The sequence below is a fragment of the Gobio gobio genome (assembly GCF_949357685.1).
Source record: "Gobio gobio genome assembly, chromosome: 16".
Classification (NCBI taxonomy): Eukaryota; Metazoa; Chordata; class Actinopteri; order Cypriniformes; family Gobionidae; genus Gobio; species Gobio gobio.
This window is the reverse complement of record NC_137109.1, coordinates 11,651,186-11,674,929: the sequence shown is the minus strand read 5'-3', so window position 1 is coordinate 11,674,929 and position 23,744 is coordinate 11,651,186. Positions and strand designations below refer to the sequence as shown.

The following is a 23,744-nucleotide window of genomic DNA, read 5'->3' as shown; positions in this document are numbered from 1 at the left end:
TAAATCAATCGGTAGTTATTGATATTCTGAATAGAATGAGACACAAACCTCCTAAACATATTCAACCGCGTTTGCGCCCATTTATTTTTGATCACAGCTTCGGTACACAACATAGGCTACAAACTAGTCCAAAAGTGTGCATATTTGGAGAAATGTGTATTCACAGCACACGTTTACCTCTTATTTCTTTAGATAGAATAGAACCATAATTTCTTGATGACTCGCTGAAAGATGATTCACTGTCGATCCAACAGTCAATATTGCGCAACAATAATTCCCACCTTATACGGTGACAATAAACTTCTGCATTCTGTCTCATAATACATTTATGCGTCAGTTTATCATATATAATATCTGCATTAGGTCACATAGAGTGAGCAGAAACATTGTATTGATGTCATACTAAGCAAGAATATATATATTTTCTTGTTTATTTTTTGAGGTTTTTGTTTGCATTAATGTTGACAGATGTCATTTCCTTGTTTCTCTAGTTCCTCCTCATATAACTGAACTCTCTGACCATCACCTGCCTGGAAAGAAGCATGCGGTCACCTGTGTGGCGGAGGGTGTTCCATATCCCAGCATTCAATGGTTCAGCTGTGACAGCATGACCAAGTAATACCACACCTTCATCATTATCATCATCATCATGGTGTATTTGATGGATGGATGGATGGATGGATGGATGGATGGATGGATGGATGGATGGATGGATGGATGGATTGATGGAAGGATGGATGGATGGATGGATGGATGGATGGATAGATAGATAGATAGATAGATAGATAGATAGATAGATAGATAGATAGATAGATAGATAGATAGATAGATAGATAGATAGATAGATAGATAGATAGATAGATAGATAGATAGATAGATAGATAGATAGATAGATAGATAGATAGATAGATAGATAGATAGATAGATAGATAGAACATTAGACAGAACAACGGATGGATGGATGGATGGATGGATGGATGGATGGATGGATGGATGGATGGATGGATGGATGGATGGATGGATGGATGGAAGGATGGATGGATGGATGGATGGATGGATGGATGGATGGATGGATGGATGGATGGATGGATGGATGGATGGATGGATGGATGGATGGATAGATAGATAGATAGATAGATAGATAGATAGATAGATAGATAGATAGATAGATAGATAGATAGATAGATAGATAGATAGATAGATAGATAGATAGATAGATAGATAGATAGATAGATAGATAGATAGATAGATAGATAGATAGATAGATAGATAGAACATTAGACAGAACAACGGATGGATGGATTGATGGAAGGATGGATGGATGGATGGATGGATGGATAGATAGATAGATAGATAGAACATTAGACAGAACAACGGATGGATGGATGGATGGATGGATGGATGGATGGATGGATGGATGGATGGATGGATGGATGGATGGATGGAATGACGGATGGATGGATGGAACGACAGACGGATGGATGGATGGAATGACAGACGGATGGATGGATGGAATGACAGATGGATGGATGGATGGAACGACAGACGGATGGATGGATGGATTATAAAACATTTTCCCTTTAATGACTCTCATTCATATTTAATATGAGTTGTTTTTTGGAGATGAGTAAATATGAACATGATGAGTTTGCACAGTACTCTCAGAAAGCATTACATAAACACACATCGGCGTAATGTACAGCGTAATGAAGGGCAAACAGTCGATCAGGATGTGTCTGTCCATCACAGTGTGTAGAGTGTGGTCTGTACATCATCCAAACGCTAATTAAAATAGCAAAGAGCTGCACAGAAATACTTCTGTATGAATAATATATAGCATACATGCTCTAACGGCCATTACCACACACCTCTGCCTATCACAAGACACTTCCTTCATGGGTGGAGCACACTTATGTGGGATCAGCTAGATAGAACTCAGGAATTAAGTATGCACACATATATAATGCAGGTAAATTATTGTATGTGTTTGTTCTGGGTTGGAAAGGGTCTTTGTGAACCATTATATGAAATGGTTCTAATGGCGTTCTACCATAATACTCAATGTTTGCAGTATGATCAAGGTTGCCAACTCAGTCTCACGCTCTCACTCTGCCCAGCTTAATCTCACACCAAATTGCCAAACCTGCTTTTGATATTAAACAAAGTCTAAGCCTTTACATTTTTTGTAAGTTTTAATAAGAAATTCAAACAATAAATATCGTTTTGGCGCACCTAATGAGGCACAACAGTTAAAGCCAGAGCCATTGAAAAACAGAGTCGCGACATGCTTTCATCTCGCGGCGGCGCTCGCGGTCACGTGGTTCATGGAGCTCTCAATACTTCTAGCACTGTCAATGCATTTGAATGGCTTAAGCGGATACACAACAGCTTCATGATACAGGTATTTGCAGCAAGTTTTGGTAAACAGTAGGCTACAGCATAGTGTGCATTGATTATTACGTCAACCATATTTCAGGATCATTTTATTATGGAGAGTGATGGAGATGCAACATTGTTAACATTAATGTTAATGTTTTTCTTGTATTTAGCCCTCAGGTATTCCTTACTAATGGGTCACACTCGTACTCATTGATGGTCAAATGTGAACATACAATGTTCTATATTTTAGTTCAATTATATATTTTATATAATATTTTAAGGAGATCTTTTGGTACTAAATAGCCTACTATTTGTGCAATAATTATTGTCAATTAATGACCACTTAAAATATTTTTCTTCCAATATTTGTATTATTTATATTACAATTAGTGTAGTAATTAAGGTTAAAATAGAGAATTCCAATGCAAAGAGGCAAATTAGAGTTATTTTGTGGCTAGAAAAATAATAATTTTCATTTGTAATGCCATTACCCACTAGGTGCCTGTATGGCTCTTTAATAAATATACATGTGCAGATCATAACTGCTTACTTATTTTTAGGTTTTGCATTTGAAAAAATATTTAGATATGATCAAACACTAGATTTCTTTCAATGTGAAACTTTTAAATGTTAATAACTTACATCCTAATATTTTTTATGATACTTCTATAAGCGCACACAAGTGAATATTAATGAATGCGAGCGCATATAATTTAACCCAAGAAACGTTTAAAATAGTGCTAAGGCAAACTTAGTCACAAAAACTAATCACAAAACAAAAAACAGCCGTGGATCATCCAGGGAACGACACGCAGCACTGAGAATCAATGGTTCAGAAACTTTTTATCAGGGTTATTTTAATAAATTCAGCTATTTTTTTGTCTTGTGGACTATATGTAAAAAAGAAAATTATGTAGAATATCTTATTCAGGACAGTACTACATAAATAATAACATGCATTTTGTATGATCCCTCTTATTTAGTTAAAATTATTCCCATTTTCACAGATTCTGCAAGCGGTTCACATACTTTTTCATGCCACTGTATACATATGAATTGATACTGAATCAAGATCGAAATCGATATTTGTGCCAATCACCCCCACCCCCCCTCCCACTACCAAAACACTTAAAAGTTGGCAACCCTGAGTATGTATACATTGCACACACAGAGTGCACAGTGAATTTTCAATATGGATGAAATACCCAGATGCCCTACTCCATTTGCGAAAATGTGCAGAAAACAACCAGAGCACACTTCCTGATAATAAGACACATATGCAGTCTCCTGACTGACTCGCTCTCTCTCCCTCTCTTTATATAAACAAGCAATGTGAAGAGGCCATGTGACAAGACATTGCATACTACATACAGTAACACTTTACAATAAGGTTGTATTAGTTAACATTAGCTAATGCATTAGTTAACATGAACTAACCATGAACAACACCTCTGTTCAGCATTAGTTCATCTTTGTTAACGTTATATAAAAATAAAGCTGTTCATGGTTGGTTCATGTAAGTTCACAGTGCATTAACTAATGTTAACAAGATTTTAATAATGCATTAGTAAATGTTGGAATTAACATTAACAGAGATAAATAAATGCTTTAAAAGTGCAGTTCATTTTTAGTTCATGTTAACTAATGTAGTTAACTCATGTTAACTAATGAACCTTATTGTAACGTGTTACCCTACATATTGATTCAAATTAATTTTTTTTTAATAGGCAGCATACAGTATATACTGCACTGTATATGGTAATCAGGACACTAGTACTTCTGTCTGAACTTACGCATTGTGTGTTGTCATTAGGTGTAGTAACAGAAGTGCTGTTTGGAGCCCCCTAGTGGAGGATCCCGAGAGCGTCTCCATCCAGACTAATGTCACCTACAACAACACACGCAAGATCCACCAAGTGCACAGTCAGGTGACCCTCCTCCGGCCGCAGCTGGTCACCGTCCGCTGTGAGGCCAGTAATGAGCGAGGAGCTCGAGCCAGAGACATCAGACTGGTCAACAGCAGTGAGTACAATGTGTGTGAGCGAGTGTGTGTGGAGGGTGTTAAAGCCTCTATGTGAATGTGTGAAATGAGGATCTGTTGAATGGAGCAGCACCCGTGGAGATCAAACACAGAGTGACTTTGGATTTAATCCCATGATCCTCTAGGACTGCTTTCATTAGCACCATGAATGTGGCGTGAAACCCGTTGAGCTCATTGAGAACCTGATACTGGTTCAGCCGTGAGAAAACCCAGAAACACAAACACCTGCCAAAGCTGCAGGAAACGCTTCTTATTGACTCTCTATACGAGCCTACATATGCGCCTAGATGCCTTGATTTAAAGTCAGCATGAGCCTTCAGTTATGTCTCATTTTACTTTCCTAATATGACAGATTTTTTTCTGAGGAAACAAAATTTAACACAGGACAATTTTATTTTATTTATTTAAAAAAAAATTATGTTTTATTAAAAAAAGTACTTGGTGCCCCCTAAGTGTCCTTAATGAATTTACTATTTATTAATTGAGGTTTGTTTGTGTTAAAGCTGCTGTCCGTAACTTTTTTTGTGTTCAAGATTTACAAAAATGATATAATGAGAATGTACAACCTGAATCCATTTCCCAAACCGAGTTTTTGTCTTACCCTGAATCATTACGGTACACTTATAATTAGTGATTATATTGGGACTATTTCAGACCGGACTGGTAGGAACCGCTGCGGAGGAGCACATAGGCGTAAATAGAGAGAAGTAGCTCCGGCTGCAATGTTCTTCCACAAGACGCTTGCAGTTCTGTTTATTAACCGCTAGAGCGCACAAAGTTACGGACTGCAGCTTTAATATAAACACTTCTTATTTACAATGTATTTGATATGGAGCCTAGTTGTTTTGATTTAAAGTCAACATGAACCTTTAATATCTCTGTTGACAATTGATTGAAAAGAGGCCACATCCAGCAGGGAATACCATTGCCATGAAAGCGTGTACATGGTCTGCAACAATGCTTAGGTAGGTGGTGGTACATGTCAAAGTAACATCCACATGGATGGCAGGACCCAAGATTTCTTCCATTGCTCCGTGGTCCAGTTCTGATGCTCACGTGCCCACTGTTGGCGCTTTCGGCGGTGGACAGGGGTCAGCATGGGCACCCTGACTGATCTGCGGCTATGCTGCCCCATACACAACAACAATGCACTGTGTATTCTGACACCTTTCTATCAGAACCAGCATTAACTTCTTGAGCAATTTGAGCTACAGTAGCTCGTCTGTTTGATCGGACCACACGGGCCAGCCTTAGCTCCCCACGTGCATCAATGAGTCTTGGCCGCCCATGACCCTGTGATTGAAATACATCCAAAAATTTAATTTAATTTATGATTTGAGAATGAAGAAAAAATGGAGACAGGACTTGATTCTGTCTATCAAGATAAAATCAAGATGATATAATTCAGTGTCTCTACATGACAGGTGACTAAAAATACAAATTAATTATTTATTAATTGTTTTTATTTAAAAATGTATATGATGTCCATTAGTAATTAATTGGACTGTATAAAGTGTTTATGTACGAAGGTGTTTTTTTTTTCAGTACATAACTTTCGTCTTTTCTGTCCAGCGTTGTTTTCTCAGGTGGCTGTTCTGGCCGCTGTCTTAGCACTGGTGGTCATCGCCATCATCTCCATCATCATCCTCATCGCTGTGTGGAGGAAGGTCAGTGACATCACATCCTGTCTGACTGAGAAGCACTAAGCCCTAAAAACTAAAAAGTTGTTATACTGAAACTCTACATTGTTTTGCCTGCAGAAACCACGGTATGAAATCAGGTGGAAGGTCATTGAATCAGTCAGTTTAGATGGACACGAGTACATCTACGTTGACCCCATTCACCTACCCTATGACCTGGCCTGGGAGATGCCACGGGACAGTCTGGTGCTGGGTGAGAACTGGACACACTGATCTACCACACTTACTATAGCTTAGTGTATTTTCTAATCAGAAATACAATACTAGATTACCTTAGCAACTATTTAGTGTTTTATTTACTGACATGTATCTGTTTCTTCAGGCCGTACGTTAGGATCTGGAGCGTTTGGGCGTGTTGTCGAGGCGACAGTGCATGGTCTCGGCCGTTCCCAATCCACCACTAAAGTGGCGGTGAAAATGCTCAAATGTACGTGTGAAACACACAATTAAACACAGGTATGTGAGTGTGATTGGTTGTAGTTATTTGTGTTCTTTCGTCACTGCAGCGACGGCACGGAGAAGCGAGACACAAGCTCTGATGTCTGAACTCAAGATCATGAGTCACCTGGGTCCTCACCTGAACATCGTCAACCTGCTGGGCGCTTGCACTAAGCAGGGTGAGCAAACATCAGCACTCACCCAGCACACGCTTAAGGGTTGTTGAAAGTAGTGTTAATTTCGTTAATGAAGTGTATGACGAAAAACAACCTTTCTTCCATAACTAAGATGAGACAATGACGAGATGACACCAACAATAACTATGACTATATCAACACGTAATATCATTGACGAAAAAAAATATTAGACTAAAATATAGTAGAGATTGTTTTTAACAAGCCCGCTATGAGCTTCCATGCTTGTGGTTGCCAGATGTCAAGATTTTAAATCCCCCAATCAGAGCTTTCCTGTTAAAAGAACACGTCCTCTGCTCTACCTCGTGTTTTATTTAGTGTTTTTGACATAACCTTTTGTGTACTTGACAGTTTAAGTTCAGTACATCCTGAAAGAGAACTTAGTTTAATACTCACAGGACGTGCCGCCTGACATCCAGCTTTCTGTGAGCGGGCTTTGGGTGTGTGCGCTCAGAAAACCATAGAAGTTTAAACTGACATAGCTTTAAAATGCATGCAAATAATAACTTTAATGATGATGAAGAACTGCAATGTCACATGAGTGTGACCGCGATAGAGATGATAAACATAACCAAACAGATGTTTTAGTTTTTGGCAGAGTATCCGAGGCATGAGTTATACAAGCTCCGCCCTCTTCTGGAAAGTAGCAGCTCATTTGCATTTAAAGATACATGCATGAAAACAGCATTTTTTCCTTCCACTCAAAAATGGGCATTTACAACATGGTATAATAAATTTGTGGGGTATATTGAGATGAAACTTCAGACACATTCTGGATACATATGAGACTTATATTAGATCTTGTATAAAGGGGGCATAATTTAATAATACATTAAAGTGTCATTCACCCCGTCCACATGGAGACACGTTTAGCTGTATAAGCAAAAATGTTGTATCGTATCAGCGTTTTGTCCAGACCGGACCCTGCGTTTTGGGAGCCTGAAACCGGTATTTTTTAAACGTTTTTGTGTGTACAGCCAATCCGTATAATTTGTGAAACAGTGATGTCATCACACCACGTCTCACGCATGCTCCGAGGCTGAATCCGAAATCGCCCCCTTATACCCTAAAATAGGGCACAATTTGAGGACAGCCATTTGTAGTGGTGTCCGAAACCATAGTGGACGTTATTGAGTGCACATTAAATAATAATTATTTAATATTAAGACAAATAATATATTTTGACAAATGCAAAAAAAGCTTTAATGATAAAACGTGAAAGACGTGAACAGATTCAATATTCGTTCACCACCACATGTATCATGACAGAAATATCACACACAACTCGACATATTCTCCTTCATGCTTCTGTTCACATCTTACTGGCTTAAATGCATGTTTCTCTTGCATGAAAAGTAACTTTAAAATCCATATGAAAACAACGTGTATGGGTAGCGCTGCTCACTTCCGGTTCTGTGGATGGTGTTCTGAAACTGGTGTGCTGCGGGGCTGCAGCTGGATATATCTCGGTTTCACAGACAAGGCTTAATCTAGTCCCAGACTAAAATGCATGTTTAAGCTGTTTTAACTGAAAGCAACTTGCACTGACATACAGTATCTCAAAATATATCAGTGCCATTGTTTTGTCTCAAGATGCACACCAGCAATGTTTTTTTCTAAGGCATGTTTTATAAAAGATACTTAAATGTCCTAATTGAACTAAGGCCTAATCCTGGCTTAATCTAAGCCCTGTCTGTGAAACCAGGCCTTAGTCAACTAAAACTTGACTAAACAAAAACAGGACAAAGTTGATTAAATATGATGATAACTAAAAAGGACATTTGGCAGACACAGTAATATAGTTTATTAGCCTAACCATTCTAGATGTTTAAAGCCACTGATCAGACCTTTAGTTCTGAGATGTCTTTTCAGGTTGTATCTTTATTTTTTACACAGGTCCATTATATCTGGTGACAGAATACTGTCGTTATGGCGATCTGGTGGACTACCTGCACAGGAACAAGCACAGCTTCCTGCAGTACTACGCTGACAAGAACCACATCGGCAACGGCAGCCAGATCTGTAACGATAGCGATGTACTAACCGGGAAAGAGTAAGAGAATTACAGCCAAATTAACTTTTTTTTCTCTCTCAAATGATGTGATTTCATTCTTCTATTACACAATACACTCCAGATCAAAAAAGTGGAATAAATAGGAATTATGCATGTTTTTTTTTGCAATCTGTAGACTCTTCTGCTCATCAAGGCTTCGTTTATTTGATCTAGTACTGTCAAATGTATCAATCCCATCTAACATAAAAGTTTGTGTGTATGTGTGTTTGTATATATATATATACTGTATATATATATAAATAGTGTGTGTGATAAAGTAAGACTGTAAGCTGTATTCGTTTGCTCTGCAGGTATGTGTCGTTTGGCAGTGAGTGTGATGGAGGATATATGGACATGACCAAAGACGAGCAGACAGAATATGTCCCGATGCAGGAGCTCATGGACACTATCAAGTATGCAGATATCCAGCCATCACCCTACGAGTCTCCTTACCAGCAGGACATCTACCAGGAGCAAGGTACATACTCCACCAACTCAGAGACAGGCTTAAATCAACTACAGCACCATTCCCAAACCTTTTTGTCAGCTGAACCCCTTAGATGTAAAATATTTATTTGCATACCTGTTGAGATTTTTAGGTAATATTTAAATTATTTAACAACACATTCGCATATTCAGGGTTCTCATGTTGGTTAAAATGGTCGCATGACATGCAGGTGAATAGATAAAATATTAGCTATTTTTTCAGTAAATGAGTGGGTTTTTTTTATTATTTTTTATTATTATTATTTAAAAATTATAAATATTTTTTGGTCATAAATGGTGATTTTTAACAGTGATGTGACATTTCATCTTATATGAAAACGTCTCATATTGCTGCTGTGGATAAACTCTCTCTTTTATTTATTGTCTTTATTGTTATAAATGTTTTAACTTTAATTTAATATAATTAATATATCACTATTTTGTATTATATTATACAGTATTTATATTAATGAAATATTACTGTTGTAAATTCCAGTTGTACTGTTAAATATAAAATGAGTATTTTATAATTATTAAAAAAAATACAGTACAAGTTAACAATAATTATGTCTTAAATTCTTCTCTTTAAGTTTTTAACATTTCAAATCATCTGATTTTGGTAAAAATTCAGTCCACAGAAATTATTATTATTAACTCCCATTGTGTTCACAAAATGCGCACACACACATACAGTATATACATTTATACATATACACATATATATACATTTATATACATATATGCAATTAAAAATGCAAAAGGTTTATATACACAAGGTTTATTAGCAGCACTGCCACACCTGGTTTATCTTCATGCATTTGCATATAATTCATGTAATTTATCGTATGAAATGTAACCGTTTAGTATGATTAAACAGTCTTTATTTTTACTTTAATATATAATATTGTGGTGATTCAGACAGAGGAAGTTCACATCATGGTGTAAGACTGTGTAGGTTTTGTCTTGTTGAGCATATGTACTGGAAACTTCTGCAGAGAAATAGAATGAACATCCCATCATGCCTCTGTGCTCGCTGTGTAATCTTTGGCTCTGTGATGCTGTGCAGGCTTTCAGGTTGAGCACAGATGGAGTCTGTGTGACAAAGAGATCTCTTTCATAATGCTCATTAATGTTTCACTTCCTCGTCTGACAGGATGTCCGAAGAACTTAACGCTTGAGGTTTTTACACTATCTAAATCGGGTCTAAGAAGTCTCATTGTATTTTTTAAATATATTGTTAGAGTATTTCTTGACACATAGATGAGTTCAGCTTCTCTTGGACTTAGAAAAGCCTGATAAAACAGTTCTGTGTTACAGTGATCTCTGCAAAAAATTGTTTTCTTACAATTTAAAATTAAGCAAGTTTATGCTTAGTACAAGAAAAAATATGTTTATGGAGTAAGAAAAATAAACTTGCTTTCCATTTTAATTAAGTTTTTTTTCTTATCCCATGGATAGATTGTTTTTCTTGTTTTAAGCATAAAGTCAAAGTTATTACAATTTTAATTTAGATTTTAGCGAATCCATTTTGCTGCACTTCCAAAGGACGAAGACTCACCCTCAAATTGATACAGTTAAACTGATGCTGTCGTTACTGTATATCGAGCGCTGAGGAAGCTAATACGATAGTACAATGATTACTCCGGACTATGGTATTTACATAGAAGGTACTTCAAAGGATGCCATGGCACTACATGTACATATTTGCGTTATCAAATGTGTGTGTGTGTGTTACAGGTCACAGGGTGGATCATTCTCTGGTTATCAGTGAATCTCCGGTTCTGAGCTACAGTGACCTTGTTGGTTTCAGTTACCAGGTGGCCAAAGGCATGGAGTTCCTGGCCTCAAAGAACGTAAGTATCTGTTATATATTGTGTGTGTGTGTGTGTGTGTGTGTGTGTGTGTGTGTGTGTGTGTGTGTGTGTGTGTGTGTGTGTGTGTGTGTGTGTGTGTGTGTGTGTGTGTGTGTGTGTGTGTGTGTGTGTGTGTGTGTGTGTGTGTGTGTGTGTGTGTGTGTGTGTGTGTGTGTGTGTGTGTGTGTGTGTGCTTGTCTACCTATCTAACAGGGGACCTTGGTGTCGTAACACACTCACTAACAGGGGACCTCTGAGCCAAGAGGGGACATTTTTCAGGTCCCCTGTTGGTCATGCTTTAAATCATGTTAAAATCAAGTAAAAACACTAAAAAAACGCTCTGGTGATTTTTTTTACTTTTGACCAAGTGGGGACCTACAAGTGTGTGTGTTTAAATCATGTGAAAATTAAGTAAAAACACTCTGGTAATTTTTTTAAAACTTATGACCAAGTGGGGACCTAAGTGTGTGTGTGTGTTTAAGGTCATACTCAGCAGCTCCCCTGTAGGCTGGAGCAGGAACTGTAAGGGCTCTTAAACACACGTCGTTCACACACACTCCTCTATTGTTTGAATGGCCTGCTGTCCCAGAGAGACTCTGCTGTTTAACAGGCTGCTTACTAAAGGAACAAGCATTACATCTCTTTACTAGATACCTTGACTAGTTTCAAACTTTGCATTACATTAAAATTAAATTCTACACAGAATCCAAGAAAAAAGGATTTAAAAATCTAAACAACCAGAATGTAATTAGAAGTTTTGTTTTTGTATTTTTTATTTTAACATATTTTAATGACAGTAGCCTATATTCATTGAATATTATTGTATTTATCAAAATAAACAGAAAATAGTACAAACTTTACTATTCTTTTAAACAAGTGTTACGACATTATTAAAAAAAAAAACATTTTAGCTCAAGTATTTGTATAAATAATGTGTGACTTTTGCCCCATGTAAAATGGGGTGTAAAAGGCCCACCTTACCACCTTATACATTTATGAGTTTTTTTAAACAAACCACTTTTGATTTATTTATGATTTACACAATGACTCGGTCCCCTGTTAGATAGTAAATCACGACACCAGTGTGTTTAATTTGTCATTTCTTCATCTCAAACACACTGTAGATATTCACTGTATATATTGAGATAACTCAATTTTATGGTGACTTGCATTAAAATGTTTATCCGTCTCAATTAAATTATGTGAACTGAATGACTTTTAACATTGACACTTTAGTTATTTAACCAACTGATGATTTTCAAGTCAGCAATCAACACACAACTGAGTTTTGACCTCCAAAATTTTATTATAGTGTATTTTTATGGTAAGTATTGGTGTTTTATGTTTCAAATCAAGCAGAAATCACTCTTTAAGGAAACAATTGCAGGTCACACTTTATACAGTGAACATGATTTCCTTAAATTGACTTAAGTCCCCTGTTGGATGGTAAAACACGACACCTGTTTGATTGCTTTGCCATTTCTCTCCATCACAAACACACTGTAGAGATTTTGAAGGTCAGAACTAAATTTTTTGGTGACTTGCATGAAAATCTTCATCCGTCTCAATTAAATTATGTGAACTGAATGTCTTTTAACATTGACACTTTAGTCGAAGATTTTCAACTCAACAATCAACACACAACTGAGTTTTGACCTCCAAAATCATTATACAGTGTATATTAAATTTAAATAAAAAATATAAAATTTATTTACAAAACAGTTTGACTCAAGTTTGACTCTCTACTGCTTATTCATTATTGTTTATGTTACATGGTCCATGTTTTACATTACAGTATAAAATTGTTCCTAAGTTTTCCCCTTTTATATAGATGGTAATGACTAAATATCCTCGCACACCGAAATTTTCACACGTTAAAAAAAAGATCAAGCACGTTTACACACAGCCTCTGAAACTTTCCTTCCTTCATCATAAAAAAAAATCTGATCAGGTTCAGTTTTCTGCATTTTTCGCATCCATAGCAAGCATTTAAAGAGGGGTTTCAAATTTCTGTGTTATTCATTTTTGTGTTAAAATTTTGAACATAAGTTGAACAGTTTAAAAAAGAAAGTGTGAACCTTCAAATTAGCCATTATAGTTCATAAAGTTTTGCTGGCATTTGTATCTAATTGAGAAAAGAATGAATGTAAATTGAAAGATGTCATCATTGAACGCATTTTGTGCCAAAGCAAATAAATGATCCACAGTTTAGCCACATAGGCTGATGTGATCCCTGAGTGAAGAGTTTTGAAAAAGTGATGAGTATTCAGAAATGTGTCCTAGCAGATGTTTAAAAAACCCTGTAATATCCCTATTAGTAAGGGATCACTGTATAATATCAGTCTTTAGATCTATTGTTTTACAAAAATAATCTATTGTTTACAAAAGGAGAAAACGTGTGTACTTTAATGTAAACTTGGACCATGTGACATAAACTGAAGTTAACAGCAAAAAAATATACTATAATGCTGACTGTTGTTAGTGTTTTTTGTTGTATGAGTTAAAAGTGTATATGTTGGGTGAATCCTCATTGTGTTCTGGAAGAATGAGTTGATTTAAAACATCAATGAAGTGTTTTGGTAGTTTTAGCACATTTTGAACGTGAAATTAACTGCTTTGCTTTGAAAAGTGTCCTAGCGATTGTAGCTGAGAGATAGACGTCAAACAGACTCAAACAAAGACCCAGAATTCTGTGGTGTTACAGCACTGTGGCTGCTGTAAATGGCTGCTGTAAGGTTTCTTTATGAAATAACAGGCACAATGGCAAAGATATTTCTGCAAAAACTCCAAAGTAATGTTCGGTTGCAGTGAGAAAGTCACAAGAGACAACTAAAAAAACTCATGCGTGTATTTAGCCTAGTGTAGATCTGTTTGCTTACACATCCCCCAAACTCCATTTACATATGAATACAGGAAAGGCCAAAGCTATTGTCTCACAGGTGAGGAACAGGCCTTACAGAGCTGTTAGACCCATGTCACAGACACAAACTTCTCATCCAAACTAGAGAAAACGCTGGGATTTACCTGGGAAAATTAAATCAATGTACACTTTTTCCAATCCCTACGACACATTTTTCAATACTTGGGTCACTTTTTTAAAACTCTTCACACACTTTTTCACACAAATTCACACAACTGAATTTCAGCTTGGCACAGCAGTTATTTTAGTGTTCAAAATGCACTAAAACTACCAAAAAGGACCCAACAAACACACTTTTTCAATCATAAAACACAGACCTAAAACACATGATCATTACACAATGTTTTCTTTTGTAAAATTTTCTTTTCAAAAAAAGACTTACACTATAATTCACTGCAGTTTATGTTACATGGTCCTTGGTCCAGTATAGTATAACATTATTCCTAAATTTTTCCCTTTTGAATGGATGGCAATGCAATTTAAAAACTAACACCAGCTAAATCTATTTGTTTTGATAGTATTTTAGATTCAAAATATATGTCAATATGGTATTACTGTCGAAATGTAGCAAATTTCTATTTTTTTTAACATAAGTTTAACAGTTTTGAAAAGAGAATGTAAAAATGTTCAAATTGGCCTGTATAGTACATAATGTTTTGGTGGTGTTTGTGTCAAAGTCAGAAAAGAATGAATGTAAATTGAAAGATGTCGTCATTGAACACATTTTGTGCCCAAAGCAATGATAAATGATCCAGAGTTTAGCCACATAGACTGATGTGATCACTGAGTGAAGACAAAAAGTGAACAGTGAAAAAGTGATGAGGATTGAGAAATGTGTCCCAGCAAATGTAAAAAAATAAATAAAAATAAAACTGTTGACATGTTTTAAATTGTTTTAAAAATTAAATTAAATATATTTTCATCTTATTAGAAGTGATATTTTATTGGTGTTTAGCCCCACAGCTTTCTGCATATCGCTTTACGTTTTTTTTTTTATTGCATTGGCCAATACTAAATTGATATGTTAAAAACTGTGAATCATTTTTCATTGCTTTCACACAAAATGCATTCAATGACCACATTTTCCAAAATCCACGAACACTTTTGTTATTCGTACCTAACTATCTGCAAAACTATATATTTTTAGCACATTCTTTGAATGCTAACACACTGCTTTCAGAACTGATCAAACACATTCAAGTCAGAACGATGATCAACTCATTTCTGCAGGAATTATACTGAAATATAAAATCTTAAAATCCAAAGGGACCCACTTTATATTAGGTGGCCTTAACTACTATGTACTAACATTTTAATTATCCATTTGATACAATGCACTTATTGTGTACATACATGTCTTTACATTGTACTTACATTTTTAAATATACCTGCATGTAATTACATCTGTAATTAATTTCTGTAGTTACATTTGTAATTACACTGTTGACACTTCCCTTACATCTAACCCTACCTTTAAACTTACCAATACAAGCACACCTGACCCTACCCGTATCCCACCTCAATATCAGCAAAAGTGTTTTGCAATACAATATGAACACAATAAGTACATTGTACCTATTTAAGTACATAGTAGTTAAGGCCCCCTAATATAAAGTGGGGCCATCTAAAGTCATAATTTATCATTGATTTGGCATAAAATACATTCAATGGCGACATCTTTCGATTTATAAGAATTATTTTCTCACTTCAACACAAACACCACCAAAACGTTATGAACTGTATAGGCCAATTTGAAAAAAATTTTATTCTCTTTTCAAAACTCCCTAACTTATGTTCAAAACTTAACTAAAATTAATAAAAAAAAAAAAAAACAATTTGCTACATTTCGGCAGTATTACCATATTGAAATATTGGGTGATTCTTTTGAATCCTCAGAATCCTTTTTGGTAGTTTTAGTGCATTTTGAACACTAAAATACCTGCTGTGCCAAGCTGAAATTCAGTTGTGTGAATTTGTGTGAAAAAGTGTGTGAAGAGTTTTAAAAAAGTGACCCAAGTATTGAAAAATGTGTCGTAGGGATTGGAAAAAGTGTACATTGATTTAATTTTCCCAGGTAAATCCCAGCGTTTTCTCTAGTTTGGATGAGAAGTTTGTGTCTGTGACATGGGTCTAACAGCTCTGTAAGGCCTGTTCCTCACCTGTGAGACAATAGCTTTGGCCTTTCCTGTATTCATATGTAAATGGAGTTTGGGGGATGTGTAAGCAAACAGATCTACACTAGGCTAAATACACGCATGAGTTTTTTTAGTTGTCTCTTGTGACTTTCTCACAGCAACCGAACATTACTTTGGAGTTTTTGCAGAAATATCTTTGCCATTGTGCCTGTTATTTCATAAAGAAACCTTACAGAAGCCATTTACAGCAGCCACAGTGCTGTAACACCACAGAATTCTGGGTCTTTGTTTGAGTCTGTTTGACGTCTATCTCTCAGCTACAATCGCTAGGACACCTTTCAAAGCAAAGCAGTTAATTTCACGTTCAAAATGTGCTAAAACTACCAAAACACTTCATTGATGTCTTAAATCAACTCATTCTTCCAGAACACAATGAGGATTCACCCAACATATACACTTTTAACTCATACAACAAAAAACACTAACAACAGTCAGCATTATAGTATATTTTTTTGCTGTTAACTTCAGTTTATGTCACATGGTCCAAGTTTACATTAAAGTACACACGTTTTCTCCTTTTGTAAACAATAGATTATTTTTGTAAAACAATAGATCTAAAGACTGATATTATACAGTGATCCCTTACTAATAGGGATATTACAGGGTTTTTTAAACATCTGCTAGGACACATTTCTGAATACTCATCACTTTTTCAAAACTCTTCACTCAGGGATCACATCAGCCTATGTGGCTAAACTGTGGATCATTTATTTGCTTTGGCACAAAATGCGTTCAATGACGACATCTTTCAATTTACATTCATTCTTTTCTCAATTAGATACAAACGGCAGCAAAACTTTATGAACTATAATGGCTAATTTGAAGGTTCACACTTTCTTTTTTAAACTGTTCAACTTATGTTCAAAATATTAACACAAAAATGAATAACACAGAAATTTGAAACCCCTCTTTAAATGCTTGCTATGGATGCGAAAAATGCAGAAAACTGAACCTGATTAGATTTTTTTTATGATGAAGGAAGGAAAGTTTCAGAGGCTGTGTGTAAACGTGCTTGATCTTTTTTTTAACGTGTGAAAATTTCGGTGTGCGAGGATATTTAGTCATTACCATCTATATAAAAGGGGAAAACTTAGGAACAATTTTATACTGTAATGTAAAACATGGACCATGTAACACAAACAATAATGAATAAGCAGTAGAGAGTCAAACTTGAGTCAAACTGTTTTGTAAATAAATTTTATATTTTTTATTTAAATTTAATATACACTGTATAATGATTTTGGAGGTCAAAACTCAGTTGTGTGTTGATTGTTGAGTTGAAAATCTTCGACTAAAGTGTCAATGTTAAAAGACATTCAGTTCACATAATTTAATTGAGACGGATGAAGATTTTCATGCAAGTCACCAAAAAATTTAGTTCTGACCTTCAAAATCTCTACAGTGTGTTTGTGATGGAGAGAAATGGCAAAGCAATCAAACAGGTGTCGTGTTTTACCATCCAACAGGGGACTTAAGTCAATTTAAGGAAATCATGTTCACTGTATAAAGTGTGACCTGCAATTGTTTCCTTAAAGAGTGATTTCTGCTTGATTTAAAACATAAAACACCAATACTTACCATAAAAATACACTATAATAAGATTTTGGAGGTCAAAACTCAGTTGTGTGTTGATTGCTGACTTGAAAATCATCAGTTGGTTAAACAACTAAAGTGTCAATGTTAAAAGTCATTCAGTTCACATAATTTAATTGAGACGGATAAACATTTTAATGCAAGTCACCATAAAATTGAGTTATCTCAATATATACAGTGAATATCTACAGTGTGTTTGAGATGAAGAAATGACAAATTAAACACACTGGTGTCGTGATTTACTATCTAACAGGGGACCGAGTCATTGTGTTTAACATAATCATTATTCAAAGAGGATCTGCAATTAATACATTAGAGAAATATTTCTGCTTGATTTAACTCTTAAAACTCAGTTATTGCTATAAAAACTCTAAATATCTACAGTTTGTTTGAGATGGCAAGAAATGACAAATTAAACACACTGGTGTCGTGATTTACTATCTAACAGGGGACCGAGTCATTGTGTTTAACATAATCATTATTCAAAGATGATCTGCAATTAATACATTAGAGAACTATTTCTGCTTGATTTAACTCTTAAAACTCAGTTATTGCTATAAAAACTCTAAATCTCCACAGTGTGTTTGAGATGAAGAAATGACAACGCAAACACACTGGTGTCGTGATTTACTATCTAACAGGGGACCGAGTCATTGTGTTTAACATAATCATTATTCAAAGAGGATCTGCAATTAATACATTAGAGAAATATTTCTGCTTGATTTAACTCTTAAAACTCAGTTATTGCTATAAAAACTCTAAATATCTACAGTTTGTTTGAGATGGCAAGAAATGACAAATTAAACACACTGGTGTCGTGATTTACTATCTAACAGGGGACCGAGTCATTGTGTTTAACATAATCATTATTCAAAGATGATCTGCAATTAATACATTAGAGAACTATTTCTGCTTGATTTAACTCTTAAAACTCAGTTATTGCTATAAAAACTCTAAATCTCCACAGTGTGTTTGAGATGAAGAAATGACAACGCAAACACACTGGTGTCGTGATTTACTATCTAACAGGGGACAGAGTCATTGTGTTTAACATAATCATTATTCAAAGATGATCTGCAATTAATACATTAGAGAAATATTTCTGCTTGATTTAACTCTTAAAACTCAGTTATTGCTATAAAAACTCTAAGGGCCCTATCTTGCACCCAGCGCAATTGACTTTGTACACCGACGCATGTGTCATTCCTATTTTGCACCCGCGCAAAGCGCGCTTTTCCCTCCACAGAAGCACGTCGCTAAACTAGTGAATGAACTTGCGCTACCTGGGCGGTTCAGCGCAAAAAAGGAGGGGTGTTCCGGCGCAAACAATCCCTGGTGCTATTTTGCTGTTCCATTAAACAATTGCGCCACTGACCAGAAAAAACCTAGTCTAAAGTCAGTGGCGCGTTGCGCGTTGTTCATTATGCTATTTTAAGGGCGCATGCTTGACCATAATGTATAGCGTGCACAACGCGCATACACTTTGCTCATGTAATCTACACAGATGCAACAGTTATTTTTGCAAATCATAAATTGTTACACTAAAAAATATTAACACATGAGATGACGGAAATCATTGTGGTGTGCCACGAAGATGTGAAAAAATAGGCATAAATCTAGCTTACAAATTATTCAGGCTAATTGTAGTCTAATAATTAAGGAGACCTGTTTGCCCAATAGTGGCAACTTCTGGCAAGACATATATGTATATAAGGGCATCTAACAAATTGGTTTGTCCGTCAAGAACCAGGAAAAAAAATCGGTGAGGGTGGACGCAGCGATGTCCTCTGCTGGCGTCAGGTCCTGAGTAGAGGCAGATCCACCTCCCGTTACACGGCGTGCCCGATTGATGCTGGCAAGCTTGGACTTTCCCCGTCTTCTGATGTCATTGTAGCGCTTGCGGCACTGGTGCGACATCCTGGGGATGCCAGCTGATGAAACAATTGTGGCTATTTCCTCCCACGCCTGTTTAACCGACGCTATTTTGGGTGGGTTTCTCCCATCCCCATACAACACAACTTCTCTGTCTTTCACTGCTCTTTCAAGAACATCAGTCTCCTCGGCTGTGAACCGCTCCTGGCGTGCGCCTGGTAAATACGCCATAATAATAGCAATCCATAATGGAACTTGCGCACCTGCTTTTACAGGGAATGTTGGATGACGCTCTGATTGGTTTATTCACGTTACGCCCAAACCACACCTATGAATAATGAAGCTACTTCAGACCAACCCATTTTAGATTTGCGCCGGGCGCAAGAGCCATTTATCCCGCCAGGAAAATAGCAACAGCGCCGAGACCCGCCCACAAAGTTACTTGCGCTTCGCGCTTTGACACTTGCGTTTCAGATCGTTAAAATAGGGCCCTAAATCTCTACAGTGTGTTTATGATGGCAAGAAATTACAAATTAAACACACTGGTGTCGTGATTTACTATCTAACAGGGGACCGAGTCATTGTGTTTAACATAATCATTATTCAAAGATGATCTGCAATTAATACATTAGAGAACTATTTCTGCTTGATTTAACTCTTAAAACTCAGTTATTGCTATAAAAACTCTAAATCTCTACAGTGTGTTTATGATGGCAAGAAATGACAAATTAAACACACTGGTGTCGTGATTTACTATCTAACAGGGGACAGAGTCATTGTGTTTAACATAATCATTATTCAAAGATGATCTGCAATTAATACATTAGAGAACTATTTCTGCTTGATTTAACTCTTAAAACTCAGTTATTGCTATAAAAACTCTAAATCTCTACAGTGTGTTTATGATGGCAAGAAATGACAAATTAAACACACTGGTGTCGTGATTTACTATCTAACAGGGGACAGAGTCATTGTGTTTAACATAATCATTATTCAAAGATGATCTGCAATTTATACATTATAGAAATATTTCTGCTTGATTTAACTCTTAAAACTCAGTTATTGCTATAAAAACTCTAAATCTCCACAGTGTGTTTGAGATGAAGAAATGACAACGCAAACACACTGGTGTCGTGATTTACTATCTAACAGGGGACCGAGTCATTGTGTTTAACATAATCATTATTCAAAGATGATCTGCAATTTATACATTAGAGAACTATTTCTGCTTGATTTAACTCTTAAAACTCAGTTATTGCTATAAAAACTCTAAATATCTACAGTGTGTTTATGATGGCAAGAAATGACAAATTAAACACACTGGTGTCGTGATTTACTATCTAACAGGGGACCGAGTCATTGTGTTTAACATAATCATTATTCAAAGATGATCTGCAATTTATACATTATAGAAATATTTCTGCTTGATTTAACTCTTAAAACTCAGTTATTGCTATAAAAACTCTAAATATCTACAGTGTGTTTGAGATGAAGAAATGACAAATTAAACACACTGGTGTCGTGATTTACTATCTAACAGGGGACCGAGTCATTGTGTTTAACATAATCATTATTCAAAGATGATCTGCAATTAATACATTAGAGAACTATTTCTGCTTGATTTAACTCTTAAAACTCAGTTATTGCTATAAAAACTCTAAATCTCTACAGTGTGTTTATGATGGCAAGAAATGACAACGCAAACACACTGGTGTCGTGATTTACTATCTAACAGGGGACCGAGTCATTGTGTTTAACATAATCATTATTCAAAGATGATCTGCAATTAATACATTAGAGAAATATTTCTGCTTGATTTAACTCTTAAAACTCAGTTATTGCTATAAAAACTCTAAATCTCCACAGTGTGTTTGAGATGGCAAGAAATGACAACGCAAACACACTTGTGTCGTGATTTACTATCTAACAGGGGACCGAGTCATTGTGTTTAACATAATCATTATTCAAAGATGATCTGCAATTTATACATTATAGAAATATTTCTGCTTGATTTAACTCTTAAAACTCAGTTATTGCTATAAAAACTCTAAATCTCTACAGTGTGTTTGAGATGGCAAGAAATGACAACGCAAACACACTGGTGTCGTGATTTACTATCTAACAGGGGACCGAGTCATTGTGTTTAACATAATCATTATTCAAAGATGATCTGCAATTAATACATTAGAGAAATATTTCTGCTTGATTTAACTCTTAAAACTCAGTTATTGCTATAAAAACTCTAAATCTCTACAGTGTGTTTATGATGGCAAGAAATGACAACACAAACACACTGGTGTCGTGATTTACTATCTAACAGGGGACCGAGTCATTGTGTTTAACATAATCATTATTTACTATATAAATTGATGACCTGTTATTATTACCTTAAAGAACAAATTTCTGCTTGTCCAGTCCTATATATATATTTTTTTTTATTGGTGCAAGAAATCAAATCTCACTCTAAAAATCTCAAAAACAAAGGACATTATTTGGGATTTTAGAGAGCAGAAACTATGTTTTATTCAAAAATAAGTCACACATTGAAATACCTTTACTGTAAAAAAAATTTGGGTCTCCAATTGAAAATTTTCTGTAAATTGATGCACTTTAATTCAATTAAAATTCAAGAAATTCAATTCGGCCAACTAAAAAATTTAGATGTGATCGGTCACTAGAAAATTTTCAATTGGAGACCTGATTTTTTTTTACAGTGTTGGTGTTCTTGAAAATAAGCTTAAATGAGAGATGTGGACGGATCATATACTGTAAGTATGAAGACACAACAGAGAATTAATTTCTTAAAGATAATTCTTAATTTTAAGAATTTTTTAATTTCTTAAATTCTTTTCTGTAATGTCCACAACATGGCTTTTTCTCCGTTGTGTGCTCATTGTGTTCCCTGATGCCTATGTGAACATTATATAATTATATATATATATTAAATAATGAAGACAGACTTGACTGCCAGCTCTCTTCCCTTTCACACACACAGCTCCATTGCAGGCTATGGAGGTCCCCTGTTGGATAGGTAGACATCGGTCAGGTCCCCTCTTGGCATGTTTAAAAAATAAAAAATAAATGCTTATTTGAAGTTATATTATGAAAAAAGACCTTAAAACAAAATTTTGTATCTAAGTTTTGTTTCTTCAAAATGACTAGAAACACAGGTCCCCTCTTGGTCAGTGTGGAGTGATGGTCCCCTGTTGGTAATATAGACGTGTATGTGTGAGTGTGTGAGTGTGTGAGTGTGTGAGTGTGTGAGTGTGTGAGTGTGTGAGTGAGTGAGTGAGTGAGTGAGTGAGTATATATTTGCAAATGTGTTTGTCTCATGTATGTAATTCTTTGCAAGTCACTGATAATTGAGAGATGGACAAATAAATGTTCCCCAAAAGCCTGTTTGTAAATTTGATGGTATGTAAATTTGACATTTATATTAAAGGGTTAGTTCACCCAAAAATGAAAATTCTGTCATTAATTACTCACCCTCATGTCGTTGGACACCCGTAAGACCTCCGTTCATATTCGGAACACAAATGAAGATATTTTAGTTGAAAGCTGATGGCTGAGAAAGGCTTCACACAGGCCTCCATTGGCATTCAGTACATTGACACTTCCAAGATCCATGAAAGGCACTTAAAACGTCGTTACAAAGTCTATCTCACCACACTTGCTCTACAATAATCATACAATGCGACGACAATAGTTTTTGTGCGCAAAAAAAAATCAAAATAACACCTTTATCCAACTTGTTCTCGACTTCCGTGTATGCCTCCACGACGCATGCGCGAGAATATGACGCAGATCCGGCGTTCGGACATATGACCCAGAAGCGATTTGTTTACGAGCAGAGGAAGACGCGCGTGTCTAAGCTGTTGGATTCTACATTGATCGTGCTTTAGGTCTCGGCGTAGTGCTCAAAATGGGGTTAGAGTGTGCATTTCATGGAATCCCGAGCCCCGGCGCTACGTCATATTCTCGCGCATGCGTCGTGGAGACACACGCGGAAGGCAATAACAA

At 35.8% G+C, this 23,744-nt stretch overlaps 1 protein-coding gene across 3 annotated transcripts in view; it reads left to right on the top strand.

The window, feature by feature from the left end:
- Positions 1-23,744, top strand: part of pdgfrb (platelet-derived growth factor receptor, beta polypeptide) — an 80,190-nt gene that overhangs the window by 44,698 nt on the left and 11,748 nt on the right. For all 3 annotated transcript variants that reach the window (XM_079839628.1, XM_079839626.1, XM_079839627.1), the window contains 9 exons: positions 492-615; positions 4,193-4,401; positions 5,993-6,087; positions 6,181-6,313; positions 6,443-6,547; positions 6,627-6,737; positions 8,649-8,805; positions 9,117-9,283; positions 11,029-11,144. In XM_079839628.1, the coding sequence (XP_079695754.1) occupies positions 492-615; positions 4,193-4,401; positions 5,993-6,087; positions 6,181-6,313; positions 6,443-6,547; positions 6,627-6,737; positions 8,649-8,805; positions 9,117-9,283; positions 11,029-11,144 (1,217 nt within the window). The remainder of the gene's footprint in view (positions 1-491; positions 616-4,192; positions 4,402-5,992; positions 6,088-6,180; positions 6,314-6,442; positions 6,548-6,626; positions 6,738-8,648; positions 8,806-9,116; positions 9,284-11,028; positions 11,145-23,744) is intronic.